Source organism: Scatophagus argus, chromosome 8 (assembly GCF_020382885.2).
Source record: "Scatophagus argus isolate fScaArg1 chromosome 8, fScaArg1.pri, whole genome shotgun sequence".
NCBI classification, from domain to species: Eukaryota; Metazoa; Chordata; class Actinopteri; family Scatophagidae; genus Scatophagus; species Scatophagus argus.
This window is the reverse complement of record NC_058500.1, coordinates 5794447-5815618: the sequence shown is the minus strand read 5'-3', so window position 1 is coordinate 5815618 and position 21172 is coordinate 5794447. Positions and strand designations below refer to the sequence as shown.

General features: G+C 42.2%; 2 protein-coding genes across 9 annotated transcripts; one reads left to right on the top strand and one right to left on the bottom strand.

Moving 5' to 3' along the window:
- Window positions 1–3091: 3091 nt before the first annotated feature.
- On the bottom strand, window positions 3092–8876 carry tspy (testis specific protein Y-linked). The gene is made up of 8 exons (XM_046396653.1): window positions 7234–8876; window positions 7050–7127; window positions 6843–6954; window positions 6124–6278; window positions 5707–5783; window positions 5226–5443; window positions 4838–4885; window positions 3092–4609 (listed from the first exon to the last, which is right to left on the bottom strand). Exons 1-8 carry the CDS (start codon window positions 8197–8199, stop codon window positions 4572–4574), a joined length of 1692 nt encoding a protein of 563 aa, XP_046252609.1. The 5' UTR covers window positions 8200–8876; the 3' UTR covers window positions 3092–4571.
- A 625-nt stretch (window positions 8877–9501) lies between these two features.
- si:ch211-167b20.8 (protein phosphatase 1 regulatory subunit 3A) lies at window positions 9502–19039 on the top strand. 8 transcript variants are annotated; one of them, XM_046396649.1, is made up of 5 exons: window positions 9503–10679; window positions 13705–13751; window positions 14301–14386; window positions 14752–14816; window positions 17173–17305. In XM_046396649.1, the coding sequence occupies exons 1-4, from the start codon at window positions 9811–9813 to the stop codon at window positions 14776–14778; spliced, it is 1029 nt and encodes a 342-aa protein (XP_046252605.1). In that variant the 5' UTR covers window positions 9503–9810; the 3' UTR covers window positions 14779–14816; window positions 17173–17305. The 8 variants fall into 8 exon arrangements, with proteins under 8 accessions (XP_046252602.1, XP_046252605.1, XP_046252603.1 ...); XM_046396648.1 differs by having other exon boundaries at window positions 9504–10679; window positions 14752–14778; window positions 17173–17306; XM_046396652.1 differs by having other exon boundaries at window positions 9505–10679; window positions 14304–14386.
- The last annotated feature ends 2133 nt before the right edge of the window (window positions 19040–21172 follow it).

Below are 21172 nucleotides of genomic sequence, written 5' to 3'. Positions count from 1 at the left end.
CTCTAATGGATAGGTAGGTTGTGAAATGAGAGGTAGAAATTGAGCCCTGCAGGCCAACCAAAGGCTCAGGATAAATCCAGGGCCCTCAGACACATCAATCAAGACAATGCCAGGGTCCCCCCTGAGGAAAAACAGCCCATTATTTGACCTACTGATGGTCTTGCCAAGAGTATATTGATGATTTGAAGAGTGTCTGAACATGTCTGCTACAGAGAGACATGTCCAGGGCGTCACCATGCTGTGACCGACCACCATGACCCCCGAGAGGAACTTACAGGGTAGGAAAAGTACAATATTTTCCAGCATTGTTTGCTTTTTTTCCATTTTTTTTCAAACCACAGCACTTGCTGTGCGACTGTTTAAGTCCTCTAATTATTATCTTACAAGTCACCAAAAAATGTAAACATTAAAATGCAAGATAAAGGGAACAGGTGCTGTGTGACATCCGTGAACTTCACACATCAGCGCTTATCAAAGAGAGAGCTACTTTGGAAAACATCTTTGACATGAAGGGCGTATACGTGGCGCACATTCCAGTCACAGCCTGCTCGCCTCGCGCCGTATTGGAAGTGAGGTGATTGCAGGTTTTTACAGAGCACACTGTACAGGAATTCTGAAGCTGCAGCTTCCTCAAGATGGAGCACCGTCTGCAGTCGTCCAACGTGCCACGTGTCCACCAGGCCAGCCAGCCAGCCAGCCAGCCACCATCTGCCTTGAAGACAAGACTGGCACTCTCCCTCGCTATAAAATGCAGCTGGGAGAATCAACAGCTGTTCAAGAAGAGCCTCTTTCCAAATAGTGGAGGGGCGGGGAGGGGGGTTGTTGGAGAGGGAGGGTTACTGTACATGAAAAGTGAGGATGTGAGGCAGGTGAGTGAAAGTACTGTGCTGTGCCTTTAAAAGGTAAATCTATCAACGCTCTTGCAGAAGCCCTTTAGTAATAGATGCTTCATGCTTTTAATTGTCTCAGTGCAAAAAAAACAGTCCAAAAATTTTTTTCTTGATGATGTGTGACTTCAGCTCCATCTTAACCTCTTTATTTGTGCTCAAAGATTCAGTGAAAAAATCTGCCTTGCTGAAAAAAGTGAGAACTGAGTGCATGTGGCTTCGTCCTCCCTCAGGCAGACAAATTTGTATGCCAACATGCATGTATACAACAGACATGGGATGCACACACACACACACACACACACATGCGCTTGTTCTACTGCTTCAGTTTAAGTGAAATTGATTTCTCTTATCTCTTTCCACACCCTTCCTTTCGCCTGCCTTTGCACACATCCTTGAGACACCGGACTCCAGGTGAATTTCAATGTCAAAGACATGAAGGTAACGCGAGCGCTGCAATCTGTTCATTCTGTCAAGTGGTTGCGGGTGTAGGTGTGCGCGTACACTACACTGTGTGCGTGTGTGTACTGTATGTGCAATGTAATTGGTGGGGGTTAGGCCTATTCATCTGTCTGGTGTGATCATGGTTCTCTGTAACTGGGCCTAGGCGTGAGCATGCACTCTGTGATCTCCCAAATAAGAGTCATCCATCTGCTGTGTGTATCTGTCGGGGCCCAGGGAGCTCAGCTTATCGCTGCACTCATCCATTTCCCTCAATCTTACTCACTCTATTCTCCTTTCTCATTCCTCTCTATTTTTCCACCTCTGCACAGTACAAATGTTGTGCTTAATCTTGATTAGCTGACAAGCAGACAATCACGCATCTACCGGCACAAAGCCGCTTACAAACATGCAAATATGCATGTGGCGTTCAGCTTCTGCGACTACGCGTGCATGCATGGAGGTGCATGAAAGAATGCAAGCTTTCACAAACAAGACCTCAAGCATGCAGACATGTGCAGAAACACACACACACACACACACACACACAGGTAGTTGGTATTCAGGGGCCTTGCCTCAACCTACCAAATTATTCACTGTAGATGTGCCTCGGAGAGCAGCCCGTTTCTTGTACACTTTAAAGAAGGAAATATCCTTCCTAACATCAGTCACACGGATAAAGAACGAGCCCCTGAGTGTGTTATCTTTTCAATTCTCAGTCTACAGTGAATCAGTCTCAATAGCAGATTCCGCTGATCTACTTTGTGAGATGTGAGAGCATGAAGCAGCATGACAAGATGGTCTGTGTACAGTAGCAACACCGGCTCAACCCAATGGGAGTGTAGTTTACACTGGGGAATCCATTTAGGCCTTTGCCACCCCAAACATAACAAAGACTTCACAGACAACCCTCAGACTACAAAGCAAGCTGAGGATGGCTTTGTTGTCCCAGCAATCTGTACTTAGTTTGTCACGATCAATATTGTAGGAACCAACCACATTATTAATTCATAGTCATAAAAACATGTTGTGCTCCGAGGGGGGCTGAATAAAGCTACTTCAAACAGGAGACAAACACTGTTTCACATGGGATCATTTCACGGGGTATGACGTGTTTCCATCATCAGTATTAATAGTATATGCCCATCCGAGACTGCATACCCCGGGCGCTGCTGGGTCTGCAGCAGGACAGGTTTTTGCTGGAGGAATATTTATAGCTGTGCATTAAAAGTGGAATCAAGGGTTTAAGTGTACCATTGCAACACCGCTGCTGTTCCTTTGTCTGGGCCTGTCCAAAAATGTCTTGCCTGGGGCTATTATTTGCAGCGCTACATTCAAAATGTCAGATATCACACGCTGCTGTCACATCAAAGACAGGAAACATTAAAGAACAGCTGTATCTCACGGGGGTTTTGTTTGATTCTTCTGCTCCATGTTTCAGCCGAGCGTATCTGAGATGACATTTATGTAAATAAGTCACACTTGTTCGCTTTGTTATTACGAGTTTTGGGGTTTTAAGAGAGTGAGATGTCACTAGATCTCATTTATGCAGTCTGAAAGCTTAAATACTGGCATCAAAGTACCGTATGATGTACTCTTTAGCCGACATTAACACTGTGGCAAGAGGTGTGACAATAATCTGAACTACACTGCCACCTTGTGGTTCTGTCACGCACAAACTCCAATCATGTGAAGAACAAGCTCATTCAGCAGCACGTGCAGCAATGTGGATTTGTTGTACAAAGTTACAGCGTAACAGACAGCAGGGTGAAACAACTGCCTATTTTATTAGGTCTGAGTCAAAAGGTGGACATTTATCGTTAAGCAAACAGAATTAACCAAAGCAACAAACGAGTCGGTATCCTTACACTACAGTGTTCTATAAAACACGGCACACAAAATATAATTTGGATTATGAAAAAACTCCAGATTAATTGTTAAACTTATCCATGGATTAAACGTGTGTACTTGTGTCATCCAAAAGACAGTGCGGAAATATTATTTACAGGTCATTGCTAGGAAAAGTAAGCAAGTACAAACACTCATTTTGTTACAGTGCACCCCATGATGTTGCCGTGAACTTAACCACATTTGCTGACACTGTGCAGAGAAAAAAGTAAGCATTTTAAGTAATGTAACCATCCTGTCTCACATTTCATGTTCACAGGCATGCGGTGACGTGGACACGAGGACCAGAAAAACAATGTAATAAATACTAGCTTTTTCAAACAAGATAACATAAATCTTAAACCACATTACCAGAAAACAAGTCTTGAATGCTCCAGAAAGCAAAGTCAAATTATATTAAAATCTAAAGCAAAGAAAATACAAAACTCAGCAACTTACTGCAGCAGCACAGAAAACATTGGTCAAACTACACCATAATTATAAACATCAGAGCTGGTTTATGGGGTGACAACAGGGATGGACGTTGGTTTGTAACAAGACTTAACATACAGATGAAAAAGGAGAGACACAGGTAGCATATTAAAACAATATTTGCTCCTATTTACTACAGTAGAGTACACGGTTCCTTATACACAGCCAACAACAACCGGAGTGTAAATGTCTGAAAATCAGTAATTTTCTTTCAATGAAACTGCCACCATGATCATCCCTGAGAACAAATTTTGGTTCAGTACTCAGTGCACCTGAAATGTACCGTCATGATATCAATTTAGTTTGCGACATCTTTGTCTCGTTACGTCAATTCTACACACCAAAACATTTGCCTTCAAATGACCACTAATGATGCCACTGAAGGTTTCTGCATTATACATTACACTGAAGAATTCGCAATGTAAAATTTCATGCCAACACGTGTCTGCGATCAAAATTTCACCGACATGCGTGCGGGCTGTCGTGACGCGTTCCTCGTTAAACAGAAGAACACTACTTGAATGAATTGACTGGGATAATATGCCTAAAAACTAGTTTAGAAAAAATGCATTTGCAAAAAGTGATTCAGAGTACATCAGTACACACAGTACAGACTGTATAAAATAGAGGGGAAAACATGCTGCCTTGGCTTTATTATTACAGCTAACCCTGATTTTTAGGTTTTCCTATTTTTTTTTTTTTTAGGTAAAAAATAAACAAAAACTGATATTCTGTGCATAAAAATGACAATAATTTGCTCTGCTCTTTGCCAGCCGAGGTGTCCTATCCAACGGCCCGGTCTCTGGTCCCTTGACGACTCGCCTTCTTTGTCGACATATTGATCCTCTTCCCCCTTTCTTCTTTTCAGGCCTCCTCCTCTCCCTGCTCGCTGTCATCGGAGCCTACAGGACAAAAACAGATGGTTATAATTTTAGGTGATCCTTGCCAATATGACGTATGACTCTAATCACACCCCAAACTCAGTCAGGTCGCTAAAATAAAAAGCACCCAAATCATAAAATAGGAAATATGAAAAACAAGAGGAACTGCCACCCCAAAGAGTCCCGCCTCCCTCGATTGATTGTTGTGATAGTGAATTTGCAACACTGCTGTTAAGAGTGGTGTCTTACCGTCAATCACAATTTCTCCACCATCATCCTTCTCCTCTGGGCTCTCATCTGAGGAGGAGATATTTCCTGTCTATTCAGTTTAGCCTGCATACATTTATATTACAGCTACAATACAAGCCAGTGAGCTTGCTGCTAGCAAGCCCTTGGCCTCTAATTCACAACATGAGCAACAGTAATCACTGTGGATTTCAAACACTGAATCATTTTCTAACAGCTATCTGCTGACATCCATTCCGAAAATAAGATTCTAAACGCATATCAAATCAAATTTAACGGAAAGGCGTGGGAAGGAAGGTCTGAATTATAAATAACAGGTCAAAGAACCCTAACCGGTCGTGTGGACCAGTGGGGTGTTAACCGTCTCTTCCTGTTCTATTTTACCACTGACCAGCGCTTGCCCCCCTCTCTTCCTCTTCCTCTACTTCTTCTTCTTCTTCTTCCTCCTCCTCCTCGTCGTCCACCTCCTCTTCCTCCTCTTCTTCCTCCTCCCTCCTCTGGCCCTGTTCAGCCTCACCAGCTTCCTCACCAGGATCGTCATCTGAGTCAGAGATCACCACACACTCATCTCCATTGCCGTTGTCAGCTGCTCTGGCCCCACTGCCACCGCTGGTGAGAAGAAACACACACACATACGTATACATTTGTGTGAATGGTACACACAGACTGTTTGTGTTTAGGTATGCAGCCCACCTGGTTTTATCGGCAGACAAAAAGAAAGACAAAAAAACTGGAAACGTTTGCAGATGAACTATCATATCAAAGCCCTGAGGCTGAGAATATTTCAAGAATTTATAGCTTAATAAGTGGTTTGTCCATCGACTACACACTGCACTGTATGTGTCTGTGGCTTGAATACATGCATGTCCTACCTGCCGTTCTCCCTCGGTTCCCAGAGTGGAGTGAGGTAGTATCTCAGAGGGTCCCTGTACAGGTCGTCCTTAAGTATCTGAACAGCAGCACAGGGGTCATTTCAATACATGTGAGCTCTAAAGCGTTTTAATACACCATCCACGGTGCTGCTGATTTCAGGCAAAGCTTTGAGTGTCATGTAGCACATGCATGCATGGCAACAGTGTCATGGTTGTATTATTAAAAACAAACTACCCATTATTACTGACAGCACAATCTAATTACAGGCTGACAAGAAAGCAGCGCACTTTTAACAAAATGGGAGACTCTTATTAATCTCCAAAGGCGGCAGAGTTAACGTCATGCTCAAATTAGTGATCTTTGTGTGCTGCAATCATGAACTTTAGTCAGAATAAAGGTGTAGGTGTCAGCAGTACCTGTGCTACATCATCTTGTCCTGGGTTGCTATGGTCACTGAACCAGCTGAAAAAGGTCTGGTAGACCCCACGTGACGACTTCCTGGGTTCGCTGTGTGCCGTCAGGTTCTGTCCACGATGCCACAGGATGGGGTTAGAGAATGACATGGGAGATCCTGAAACATGAGCAGTCAAGATTAGAAAGTGTTTTTTTTTGTTGTTGCAGTTGTGAAAGACTTGTTATCACTAGCTATCCCCTGTAGTGTCGTACGAAATTGCACTTTTTCAAAATCTGTTATTTATGTACTTTTTCTGTACATAGAGAACAACAACAATTAAAATAGTTATATGTTTGATGCTTTTTTTTATTTTTATCGTAGCATTAACTGCACGGCTGCACTGTTCAGTCGTTGTGGGTGTGAAGTTATCAAGTCTGTTTATCTTTGTGGTTCTCTAGCAGTGTACTTGTTACTTTTAGCACTTTACGGCAGCCGTTCCAGGGACTTTGTTGCCACTTCTCTCATTATTCCAAACTAAGACAGAATGTATGCTGATTGAAATGTAATGTTTTTGAGTGATTTACCATGACAAATAAAATGTTTTGGTATGTAATTAATTATTATTTATATTAAATATTCTGGGTTTTGTAGTGTTAGTAACCTTTATAAAGTATGACCCTTTGAGTTCATTCATGATGTAAGCAACTCTGCTATGACTTAATCACCACGTTTATTTTTTACCTCCCATCCCAAGGTGCAGCTCCTTCATGATGATGTTGTTCTGGAAGTACGGGTTGCGTCTGAAGTGGAAACGTATCCTGTAGCCTAGTTTATTATTCTTGAAGGACTCAATCTGGAAAGGACATAAGGGACCGTAAGAATTTTATGTATAAGCTACACATATACAACCAGAGCCAGATTTTGTAAGAACACACCATCTCTTCCTACCTCAAGATCAGTCATATAACTAAGAGCGTCTTCATCAGTCTCATCAATGTGAGCTGAGAGATGAGGATGGTTCAACAACTGGCACATCAATGTTAAGAAAAAAAAACTCAACATTTGTTTTTTTCAGTTACTCAAACACAACTTAGGGACAAAGAAAACAAGATTTTTTCCATTTTAAGGATACAGCTGTCACCCAGAAGCCGGGAATAGTTTTTGTAATGGAGCTGCGCTGATCCAGATGTGGGCGCCGCTGACGACTAATCTTCAGCTCCAGACGTTGGTGAAGCCGAGCGCTTTTCTTCTCAAGAGCTTCCAGTCTCATTTGTACCTGTGCCAAGAGAGCGACTGACTGCCTCATCTCTGGGGCCATCTTAACCGACACAATGGCACACTCTCCATCATCATTGTCCTCGTTATCTGATGGGAAAGAGGAGCTTGGGGTGGAGGATGATCCAGATATGGATTCATCACCTTCATCTGCTTCTGGCATATCATCTGCATCTTCTCTGTCAGTACTGTGCACAGATGTGGAGCTATCTGCAGCAGCTGCCTGCGTTTTAGAGCTTGTTCTTGAGGACTGGCTGCCACCACGTTGTTTCAATTTGCTCCCCTGTTTCAATTGTTTGGCCTTTTCAGATGAGCAAGGAGTCTCCTGACTGTCTTCTCCGTCTCCTCCTGTGAGACTGGCAAGTGCTTCAGCAGCTGCTATAGCCGCTGAATCGGACTGGTCCCGAGGAGTTGAGGGACGCAGTTTTGTTCCTACTGTTGTTTCTGAGTCTGCCTTAGAGTTGGTAGGTTCATAGTCCTGTGCATCCGAGGACTGTGGTTTTTCTGTGTTGCTGGCATCGTGACCGTCAGCACCGGAGTTGGTGACAGGTAGTGCACCTGTGCCGTCCGTGCTGTCGGAACCCACAACAGCTGTTTCTTTCTCGTTATCTTTTGACTGGCCCTCGCTCACAACTGTTCCTTTAAAGTTACTCTCAACTCCACTGCGTTTGTTACTTTCTGAAGAAGCCCCCGCTTCATTTGATGCGTCACTTAGTTTTGAGGACTTGCTGGGAACCGTGCTACCTTCATCGTGGTCGGGAGATGGACACCGTTTCCTCGATGCAGAGTCACCGGACTGTTTGCAGTCCGTCAGTTCACTCATGCTAGCTAGCTAGCCAAACAGCTAACAAGCTAGGTAGCCCGCAAGCCCAACTAAAACAAGCTTAAATGCGATCGATTACACGACTAAATCGGCTACTTAGACAAACGTTGTGATTTTGTAACTCGGATCGTAATGCAACCTACATTCTCTGTGAAGCTAGGACAGGAAGCTGGGCTCATATTTCTCCGCGGCCTTGCGGAACGCTAAAAATTAGCAGGCTATTGCTAATGTTAGCTAACGTTACCCAATTCGTGTGCCCTCGTACTGATGGCTGAACCACATTTTCACGAATGAAAGTCCAACGAGGAAGACTCAGTTTAAGTCATCAAACCACCCCGTGCGAGACAACCTTTAGCAACAATTCACGTTCTTTATATTACTTTATACTAGCATTATGCGTTAGCTTACTATCCGTGCACCGACGTGATAGAAAAACAATCTTCTGATTGGCTACGGCACGTCGCGCTAAAACCTCTCCACCAATCATTTACTATGATGTGTTTACATGATAATCCAGCCGAGGCGGTGGTAAATTCTGTTGTAAAACTGCGCAGCGACCAAGTGCGCCATAGTGAGATGATCTTGAAGTCACTGAATGTGTACATTTTTAACATATAACAGATATATGCAGTAACGCCATATTACTGTATCCCACTGTTTAACTTGTTATGTTTTGGTTACCTGTTTGTTTTCACAATAAAGCAAACCTATATTTTTCGTACCTCGAGTGACCCCTCGACTTTTTCCTTACAACTTGAATAGGTTCCCCCATAGCTTCTTATTGAACATATATGCATCATAAATACTGAAGTGCTTATATTACACATTATAATAGAGCCATTAAATTAAATTGCGAAACAACATTTCACTACAGAGACACGAGGATGAGGTTACCACTAAGTACACCGTTTCTCTGGCAATAAAATTAGCCCCTATGAAATTGCGTCAATTAATGTATTTTTTAGACTACACGAGTGGGATTACATGACACATTTAAAAGTAGTCCACACTATAAACTGATTTATCTTGGCTAAGCATTGCAGCAGCTGTAACATATAAATATACAACAGCTATTACATTAGTGATCTTTAGGCTGCAAAATTTTTCTTTTTGGAGTTTTGACTATACCTGAAATAACAATTTCCACATATTAATATATATCTTAGTGTGATTGGCGACTGGCCAATATGATATCCTATTTCAAGTAATGGGCTTCTAGACAGCCCGAACCAAATGGAACAAGGGGGGGTCGCAGGATTGTACCAACGTAAAAGACAAATTCGGGACATGGAGAGCCCGGTAGGTCAGTGCTATAATTAGAGGCCGCTCCATCCGCGACAGCGGCCAAATTGTGATGCATAAAGTCACGTAAACCAGGGGATACACTATCGCTATTACAAGGGCTGGCAGCAAAGCCACGTTGTTCCATGGGTGACATTTAACGCCACACGTTGACTGAAGAGGCTCCGTGCGCAGGCCAACGCAGGAACAGCGCCGGATCTACACTGGCCACCGCAGCGCAACTCATATTAGTATTTGGTAGTGCATTTTGGAGACGCCGTATATACAGTGTTCAGCGGGCAGCTTCCATGAGTGCACACTCAAACAAACATGTCTTTTCTAACCATACCAAGTGAAGAGGGCCTTTTTACCACGATTAAAACTCGCAAGTCAGCCGGGGAGGCAGAGAGTAGGTCCTCAGTAGACGACGAGGATAACGATAATGATGATGAAGATGATGAAGACGATGACACCGAGGACGTCCACCTCATCCCAAGATGCTCCCCAGTGCCCAGAAAGCGAGGCTCGTCCATCTACGATGAGACGGCTGAGTATATGCGGATCCACTTGGCGCTGTCTGCCGGAAAAAGAGTGTCATTCGCCGATACAACAGGTGGGGATCTGGTGGATGTGAAGGAATTTTGTGCCTATGATTCGGACGAGGAAGACGACAGTGCAAGGTGGGAGGAAGAGGAAGCAAAGTATCGAAAGCCACAGCGAGAACCGACCTATCATGTGCACCCAGAGTTTAACGCGCCCACTGACGGCGCCCTGCTGCAGGCTGTGCGCGCTAGTAAAGTGGAGGTTGAGCGGGTGTCTCCGGTGGAGAATGAGCCGCTCGCCTTCAGTGGGGTGATACGAGTCTTGAACATCTCCTTCCACAAAGCAGTCTATATCAGATCGACCATGGACAACTGGGCTACGTACTTTGACCATCCAGCAGAGTATGTCCAGGGGTCTAATGATGGGGAGACCGATCGGTTCTCCTTCAAGCTGTCTTTTGCACCACCTTACACCACGCACGGCTCTCGCATTGAGTTTGTTGTTCGCTATGAAACCTCTGATGGTGACTACTGGGCTAATAACTCGTCTATGAATTATGTGGTGACTCTGTTCCTGTCCTATGAGGACGATTCAGCTCAGAGAACCATCGACACCAAACAAAAGAGAAGTATCTTGAAACCTCCAAAAGCTTACAGGTAAACCTCCTGTCACACCTGTGCCCTCATTTGTCAGATGCAGACCAAGGGATAGAAAGTTAACAGCTCTCCACTGTCCATCTGAGATTCCTTTCACCTCTGATCTCAAGAGACCGATGCGCTCACTTTTCATTATCACTTGTGCGATCTCAGTCTGCATAAAGTTTCGAGGTGCCCAACCGTTTCATCAAGGGCAAAATTAAGATACTAAAAGGCACAGTAATTCCTGAAGATTAGAACTTTCATACCCTTTTAAACTGTCCATAGACTAACTTTGGCACTGGTTCTGTATTAGCCATCGAATCACAAAAGCACCAGATATTTGTGCAGCAGCTGAAGAGCTCCAGTTGCCTACTAATACCCTTTGAGCTTTTGTCTAATGGGCATCAGCTTTATTCACTAGTTCTGCCTCAAGACTGCGTTCAGCATAGTAAGAACACAAGTCTAAAGTAAAGCAGGATGTTAATAACCACAGCTAAGTAGTTTGTCAAACCACGAGAGCTGGAGTGAGTGTCAAAGCACCCCAAGCAACCGATCATAAAGTTTGTTTATGGCTCGTTTCACTCTTCGCACACAGGCGTCTTCACCCTGCAGCGAGAGTTTTAGGCAGAATACACGCCCCCCTCAGAATGCCAATCATCCAGTGGTGTGTGACGGCGATCAAAATAGGAAAAGGGCAGGTGTCGTTTTCAGGGCCTGGCGTTTCCCTGCATTAAATTTACTTCTGACCTTTTCTAACAGAGTCATAGGGGAGCAGCAGAACAATTTCAGGGGAGCAGATCGGCCTCTTTCCCTTGTGTAGTTGTAGACTGGAAACCCTTTCTGTCCCTTTCTCTGCTTTATTTACGGTGTTTAAGTCAACTAATCCCTGAGAGGAAGATTTGAATGCCTGGTTTACTTTTATATCAAGATGAAAGTATGCGATGAATCACACGCTGACGGAGACAGCAGGACAGCAGGTCAGATCCCCCAAGCTTCTAAGGTTCCATAAAAGGAGCAAACAATGTATAAACTGATGTGTCCGTCGTGTAGGGCTTCTTTGCTGTAGCTGTTGGGGCCAGATGGGTTATTAGGGATGGATGAGTCACTGATTGAAAAGGAGGAGTTTGTGGAGGAGAAACTGGGCCGGCGTCCCCCCCCACACCACCATAGCAACCAATATAGATACCATTAGATGCTTTGAAGTTCACTGATAATTGGATTTTAGCACATTGACAAGACAGCCAGCGGGAGACAAGGTTATTATGAAACAAAACTAGACACTAGAATGTATTATGAACTCTTATGTTAATATTAATTACACATGCAGCAGGTTTGAAGGTGGCCTACTGTTGGTTTAGTTTATGTTTAACTGAAGTGTATCTACCCCTGGTAAATATAGATATCAAAGTAGCTGATAGTAAATACTGATTCCAGAGCAGGAACAATGCTCTTCTTCTGTTTCACTATCATCTGTCTTGATTACCAAGTGGTTGCCGAGGTTTGCCTCAGTCTTAATCTTTTTTGCATCAACTTGCTGCTGAGTGCTGAGTTTTGCAACGTGACCAGGGCCAGAACGAGCCACATTTCCACATCACAGGCTTGAGTAGAGCTATCAAAATATTAAAAAATGATTTAAATCAGTCTTTAGATCTTTTGTAATGTGTGCAAACCAAAACACACACACACACACACACCTGCCCACACTGCGTGAAACCACCACCTTCTTAAATCTGAAATTTTATAAGCTCCTTGAACCAGACTGGCTTTTGTCAACCAGGCATCTGAAATGCAGCTTTCAAATTCACAACAAAAAGCTTGGTGTCTGTCTTTTTCCAAAAGTTATCAGTAATTCCTCTTGCTTTTGTAATTGTTGTTGAACATGCCGTTCTTGCTGTAATTGAGCTGGCAAAAGTTGGCAGTATGATGCAGAGCTTTAGAGCGACTGATGACGCCACAGCAAAAGTATAGCGCAAAGATCTTTGTCAGATCTCTGCTGCGATTAAACTGCGAGCGCAGTAAAAACGAGTGAGGAGTATGAACAGCTTGCCGGGTTATCCCCACTCTCCTGTCACATGCTCGTCACTCTTCTTGACCTTCATCTCATTTGGCATCCTGTGCAGGACTCTCTTGGCAAAGTTGCATCACAGCCTCTTTCAACACAAGTTCCTTATTATAGAAAACCTTTCGGCTTCATTACTTTGCATGTGCTTCTCCCATCATTTTATTGATATTTAGGATCTGATGTAGCAGCATGTTAAAACACCTATCACGGACATGGATTATAGTACTGTCAATATCCAAATAACTTCATTTATCTGAGGTCCTCAGCGTCTCCTTTAGTTATTTCTGTCATTTGACACATCAACACCAATGGAAAAATATATCTTCTACTGGCTTATATTATGTTTGCACTTTTAAGTGACCCTTACCCTCAGTTTACAATGTCGCACTCAATAATTTTCCACCTCGTCATTTATTTGAACAAACACTCCAATGAAATGGGTCATCGCTGCAGTTGTTGGCTTCACAGCACTCTGCTTAGCTGCTTTAGCAGCTCAGAAACAGAAACAGTCACGTTCAGTTGAAATGACTAATTCAGGATGTTAACAGCCCAACTGCATAGCAAATACTAAGCCATTTTACTGTGAATGTTCCTTCTTTATACACTAACCATTATTCTTACACTCAGTCTTGGTATCAGTCTGGTGTTCACAGCCTTCACGGCCAAAGTCTTATACAAAACTGTGGAAGATAAAGAATCATCAGCACACAGATGGACATTTTCTTGTCTTGCTGTCCATCCTCAGCTGCAAACTGAGCATAACCAAATCTTTTCATTGCAAAGGTCTCACCTGCTGCATCTGCCCACATTTCAACCAATACACTGTTTGTTGCATTACTGTTATGAGGCCTCGTGTTAATACAACGTTGTTTTCTAGGCCCTAGCTATGTTTGTAAAGTCATCTATACATTTGCTGTGTTTTAAAGAGTGCTATGTTGAAAGCATTTGTCTTATAACCCAAATGTCTCTCTTTTCTTTCAGTATGAACGATGATTTTGACTCAGAGGATGAGCAGGAAAAAGAAGAAGGTACAGTACGAACGCTGTTGTCACTACTGACATATGCATTCACTATCTGAGAAAAAGAAGACATAAATACTTGAACAATTGCATAATGGACAGTTATAATAATACTGCACAGGATGTGGAGTCAGTCAGTTTTATTCTCAACAAACTAATTTTAAAAAGGCAGGTAAAATTTGATGTAGCAGAGGCCGAGATGTCCTGACTTTAAGTCTAATGTGAGTGCTGATTCAAAAAAACTGAATCCTACATTTCCCAGAGTGTCACTATGGAAACCCCTCCAACACACCCCATGCCCCTTGCCTCCTATCGTAAATGCCCTCTCCTTTCAAACCCAACACCTCCAGTGTGTCATGCAGTCTTCTCTGTCAAACTCAAACTTTAGAAAGAGCCGATCAGAGTACCAGAAGTCACAACACAAATGTTTTCATATATGGAGGGCCCCTTTAATTGCTTAAGTACCATAGGTGAAAAATGCTGATTGAATAAGGCTATTGCTTTTCCTCTATTCAGACTAATCAGACTCTCACAGGCTAAGTATCTGTTTTACATCAGCAGAACAAGCAGGGACCTCCATGTCAGGACTCGTCAGGCCTACAGCTGTCTGCCCAGCCATTGTGCAGCCGGAGATTGACGTAGAGGTAAGGGTGTAGTAAGACGAATGGGAAAGACAGAAACAGTTTCTCAGGGAATAAATTGTTACCCATTAAGAAGGTTCATCAGGGTTATTTTCTTCATGAACTTTCTACGGCCTGAAAAAGTGAAAATGGCCCATCGCATCTACTTAGGCCACTTGCCAACAGAGGATACACATTTAGCAAATTACTCGTTCAAATTATATTAATTTGCATGCTGTTGTTGACACATCCCCATTTAACAGGTAAGCAGGCTAAGTGCTTTACCCCTTTATGTGAGTCATGTGTCTAATAAAACATAACAAACATGATGAACATTCAACTTTTTAAAGCTTATCATCATAAAGCTTGGTTATTTATATTGTTCACAGCTCATTGAAGCTTCAGCAACAACTTAGGTAACGTCTCGCTTCTCGCCGCTTTAGCACGAGTAATGGTATGCTGTTTTCGTTGTCAGCTTCTTATTGTATTCATATCACGATGCATGTTGTTCATGTTTGTGCGCATTTTCATTTTGTCCTCATTTATTTTGAACTTGTGTCTTTTTCAGTTATGTGATTCAGAGCACTAATATCCATTTAGACCATGTCCAGTGCCCTCAGCACTGTTGTCAAAGTGTTTTGAATTATTTGTACTGACTCAAACTCATTTTGGACCGCAGACAGCATTGCACAATCACTGTGACTCCGGTGCTATCTTATAGGAATAGTTGGACATTTTGGGGTAGTGTGCATATTTACTTTCATGCTGAGAGTTAGATGAGAAGACTGATGGCACCACCGAAACCTCTAAAGCTCACAAATTAATACGTTATCTTCATACAAACCATAAAAAGAGGTTTTCACACTCAGTTTATCTACAAGGAGGGACCGTTTCTTGAACGGGACTTTATGGAGTCTCCTCATTCAGAGTCTTTATGCTAAATTAAGCTAACCTTCTGGTAGTTTATGAACAGCCATGGGAGTGGCATCGGTCCTTTTCAGTATCGTGGGTCATTAGCACCAGTTGATTAAAAGGATTCGTCCACCAAATCGTTCGGTGCTTGACCGGAGCTCCGATTGCATTGAACTGAAGCTGAACTGAAACAAAGCCAAACATTCAGTCCATCTCCCCAACCAGTAAACTGAGAAAGGTTGTTCATGAAGGATAAGTCAAAGGTACCGTTTGCAAACTGAAAACCGCTACAGATACTAGACAACTAGATGATAACCAAAAATCAATGTACTCCCGAACTCACTGCTCAGCGAGTGTATTTTTGCACATTCAAACGCAACTGAGTGTTTTTTTAACAGTAAGATGGTGGAAGACAAAACTGAACTGCTTACAAACAAAATTACCAAGGGGTTAAATTACAAACAGTTTCATTCATAAAAGATGTTGGACTGGAAGACATTTCTATGTCAGAAGAAAAGGAAGTTACAGGTGATCAGTAGAACTCATTAAACCACCTACAGCCTCGACAGAATAACATGACAGCATGTGATGTGGTATTAATATCTTACTGATACTACAAACATATGTGACAGGCATGCACTCATCCATCATCATCTTAATATTTGTTTTACACCAGTTTCCATATGCATGATGTTACCCCTTTGGTCGAGCATTAAAAGTGAACCAGTCAACTACTGTATGAACAGCAGCTCCTTCCGGTAAATGTTTTCCTTGCTCCACATGCCATCCAGAATATAATTTTAGAATCTAGTTCAGAAGTACTCAGAGGGTAAACGTTCAAAATTTATCATTCATGACAAATTAATTCTCCAAGTTTTGTACAATAACTTCCAACTTAAATGTTAACATTTTAAATGCCAGAATACACTGCTGTAATGGCTGAGCATTCAGTTGAGGACAAAAGTTTGGTTTCCCTTTAGCTTTTTGTGGTGCTGTAATGTCATTTCTTAATAGACTTTTCTCTGAGATTTACACAAGATGCCCTCTCGAGCACAAGCCGAACACTTCAGTAAAATATACATGTATGTCTTAGTCAGTGTTGTTGTAATTCTGTGATGTCTTGCCCTCAAACAGGATACCAGGGTCACAGCTGGATCTTTGACTGGAAATAAAACATTACATGATGTTGAACATCTTCATCTGTGTCTAACACGTGCTCTGTCTTAGCCCGCCTGCTATCTGTGTGTCTTGCTCTTGCACTTGTTCCTTCGGGTGCTGTTTTGGTTATCTGTCTTCTGGTTTTATATCGTCCTGATTTCATCTTGACTTGACCTTGAATGTCTGTCGTAGCAGCCTCACCAACGGCAAAGCTTTTTTCTGGAGAATTAGCAATTTTTCTTTTTGAATAATATCAAGTGAAAATGAAAAATAAACTTCTTTTTTGGGATGGTATTAGTTTCAGTTCTTGGAGTTCAACAGAAAAACAATCACCACCCCAGCTCAGTATGTGAAAATATCTGCATTGGATAAACTTGAGTATTAAATAATTATTAAAAATTGCATTGATGTATTTTTTTTTCTCCATTTGATGACCTTGTGCTGTTTGCAAGCATCTTATCTCTGTACACCATTTAAACACATGGCAAGGGAATTAAAAGCAGCAGAAAGCACATGTTTGCCAGTAATTTTGAAGAAAGATGTCAATCCTTTCATTCTGCTTCTGTGCATTTCCTCACAATTACAATGTCAGCATGGTTTCCATCTCACAGAAAAGCATTAGTCTGGAGTAAAATGCTTTTCTTCTCTCTGCGTGCATTGCTAACGTGGAATAGAAATCTTTCCCCTTTGTCTTTTACTGTCCTAGCTGTCACTGTTGTCTCACTGTTTGACTTTAACAGATTGCAGTTCACCCATCTGGTCCCTCTGTCCCACCCAACCAAGAGCTTCCATCTGTTGATGGCACACCGTCCGCTCACACTGTATCCCCAGGTGAACAATTCCCTTGTATGTCATCCGAAGCCACACTTCCAACCAATTCATCCTTTGTACTCTGTGCCAGTGAATCAGTCCAGCCAGATAAGTCACAGCCTTTACCCAGACTCCACTGTGAATTAGGCAACCAAACGTCAGAGCAGCCCACAGACAGTAGTCCCCCTGCACTGCTGCCTGCTTCAGCTCCTTCCCTACAGCAAAAGTCAAAGCTGAGATCAGACAGCTCCCAAGCTGGTGGAGAGGAAATCCCCCCCTCAGAGGCCTCGCGCATGCATCTTCTGTCTGAATCCGAGGCAAATCTTTGGCCAGTAAAAAGAGAGGACGTGGCGACCGACAGCTCAACCAGTCGTCCTAGTCTTGAACAGCCCGCTGAGTTTGTCTCTGCCCCCCCTATGACTCAGGGCTTTGAACGAGAGGTTGCAGAGGGATTGAGTGAACTTGTCACGGGATTATCAGAAGGCTCCACCAGGTCTGCAGCAAATCATGAAAGCGGTCGGCCTGCACTCTTGCCTCCTGTGGCAGACAGCCAGGCATCCCTGGGAGGAGAGGGTGAAGCTCCGCCATCACCTGAACTCACAGAAACCCCTTCAGTGAGTCCAGGTGTCACTGAGGTGAGCCAAAACGTAGCTCTTCAGTCTGTCTCAGCTTGGGAGGAGAAGGAAGATGCTCCACAGATTTCGACTGATGCATTTTCAGAGAATCCACCAAACACGCTGTCAGAGGTTTCCGCACTCCAGTCTGAGCATGACGTCAACAGGAATCTGATGCCATCCGTCGTCTTTCTGAGTGGAGTCGTCTCCCTCTCGATAGTGTTGCAGGAACCCAGTGCCCTATTCTTGATCGGACTTCTTTTCGTCCTGCGCCATTTGTGATTAAGCCATTCGGATCTGATCTCAAGTGAAGTGCCTTTTCGTGGCCCAAAATAAGCCAAAAAGTATTTTTTAAAAAAAACAACACAAGTCACCCTTTGAGGTTGTGTCACTGTATGTTTTTTTTAGATTTCGTCAAATGAAAGACATATTAATTTATGAGTATTTCCATGCAAAGTCCAATGCAAAGGGAAAGTAATTTTACAAATGCTGGCTATATTTCCATGCATTTACTCAAACAAGTGTTAAGTAAAATAAAATAAGAACATTGTGATCACTCTGATAGTGAAGCACAGTATATCATCAGAGATATTTTATAAGTGGTCTGTAGTTACCTTTTTTCTTGTCAGATATGTTTGTGTACGTGGTGTCAGTTTTTGATCGTTGGTGTCGATGTAGCTGAGGCTGATGTCTAACCACACTGCCATGAGTTTAACTTTTGTGAATTCCATGTGTTGTGATGTCTTTAATGAAAGTCAAAAAAAAACATTACCATAGTGGAAAGCTAAAGAAACTCGTTATACAAATGGAATTTTTGTTTACAGATTGCAAAAGCAAGTCGCAGACATGTGAAGTATTTTGCCTTAAGGAAAAAAAAAAATCTTACGACCTATAGCGAGCATCACTTTGAAAGTGATGCTGCTTGAGGGACAAAACAAGTGGAAAGTGTTGTTAATCATTAGAGAAACACCAGCCTGCTCAGCGTCTCTTCACTGTTGCACATGAGTCTTCCTGTTGATCCTCGCTAGTAAACCCATAGTGTTGATGTTGCACAACAAAGAATTTTGTAAGACTACTTTGACAACCTCACAGACAGACTGAAGCACCGGATGACATGTTTGAAGTGATGAAAGTTTTCGCAGTGTATTGCCATTAAACATGGTCTTACACCCTGTATGTACCACTATGCGTCCTTGTTTTTTGTTCTTTATTATTTTTTGCCCACTTCCCAAAAATAAATGTGTGCAATGCAAGGTGCATGCACAGTAATGACACTGCAGTGCAGAGTAGAAAATTTAGAGACACTGACTGACACACCACAGAAATAAAATCAGAGCCTTCAGCTCCTCTGCCTCTGGAGCACATTCAGTTTTGCTTGAAGTGGAAATACACAGACTGCAATCTGAGCTGTAGCTGGAAGCCAGAGGTCATGCATTGCACTGAAGTCACAGTGTCATGATAGACCACAGTGCACACTGGCTATTGTAAGCTGAGATTAATTTTTAAAGGCTGAAAATCCTGAGGAAACCTCCTCAGATGGTACAGATGACATGTCACAGACTATTTCTGACTGTGATTCACCAGTGTCTTTATTCTTTGCACCCGTGAGCCACTAAAAGTTATAGGATCTACTGCAGTGTTTTCCTGTTAAATCAATCTACTGCATCTTGTATGAACTTTGCTAACTTCAAACCCACGAATGGTCTTGGCTGTCAGGTTTTCTTTTGAAATAAGTGGATTATGTATTTAGCTTTAAAACAAAATTATTACTCAGAGCACACTTGCATTTCATAGACTTGTGCAGGGGGAAAAGGGTGGGATTGATTCATTTGTGTGATGGTCACATAGCTTGAGTGTGGAGTGTATTAAAAATTTAAGCAGACTTAAAACTGACCCAAGGAGGATAATCAGTTTGAATTCTACCACAGACATTCACTTTGAAATAATTACTGCCTTTTTAAGCAATATACCACTGAAAACTGTGTGAAGCAGTGATTTCAAAAGAGGCTCTTCTGTGGGTGATTTGACATTATTACCAACAGCAGTTTAAGGAGGTATTTCTTCTCTTGTGATATCACTTTGAGGGAAGGGTTAGCTTGTTGGAATGGAACCAAGTCTTAACAAGAAACCGTTGAAACAGTGAGAAGTGCTTTTACTTAAATAACATCAGCAAAATACCCCAAGATAAGACAAATCTTGTTTTTGTGTCAACAACAACTTCTATACATTCTGAAGTGATTTTTATGAAAATTCTCCACTTTTAATATTCATGACAAAAGATTCCTCTTTTAATGCAGAGTAAAACCTTTAAAACTTGTCTTTTTAACAAAAGAAAAGACATATCAAAACATTTACTTCTAAACCAAAAAGTAAATCACTTTAAAGGACCATAAATGTTCAGTGTTCAATTTACTACATCTTTTTCAAATGCTCGTCTTTGGACTGTAAGCCCAACGTAATGAGGCTCATCATCACCTGTCAGAAGTTTTTGATATGTACATCATGATGTACATGATATGTACATCAATTCTGATGCTAACGATGAAAACGATGAAATGGCCCCCCAAAATAACACTTTAAGTAATAAATTTACATGAGGCTACTGGATGTTTTGCATGGAGTTTGGGGGTGAATCAGCCAGTAAAATTATTAGTTTTGTTATTCAAAAGATACATAATAGCATCTCTGTCAGGCTGTATTAGGACACATAGCTGCTTTGAGCTAAATGCTAAGGTCAGCATGCTAACCTGTACACAATGCTAACTTGTGGCCAGGTGTGTTTACCACATTCACTGTCTTAGTTTAGTTTGCCATGCCGACATTTGCACCAAACACCAAGTACAGCTGAGGCTAACGGAAAAGTCATATTTAAGTTTTGACCTGATTATGACACCAGATAAAAAATAAATTAATTCATCCTAGGGGGAGCATGAATATGTACCAGTTTCATGACAGTCTATCCAATAAATGGGGAGGCTCATATTCAGTCAGAACCACAAATGTCACATTTATGATGACACTGAAGGGATAAAAAGTCTGAAGCTCTTTAGGCTTCATCCTCTGCGGGCCAAGAAGGACTAAAGTTTCTTTTCAGCCCATAGTTGTTTGGACCAAGCAACTAAAATATACCTACACTCTTATGTAAAAGAGGATAAAAATAAAATAAAGCGAGGGGAAAGTACAAATGACAACAGCAAATGAAAAAGCCCCAGTTGCAATGAATTTACAAGAAATAAAAACTGAACACATGAAAATAAGAAGCATAAACAGGAACTGGATTTGAAATGTGTTCTCTTTCGGACTCAAATGCTGATGC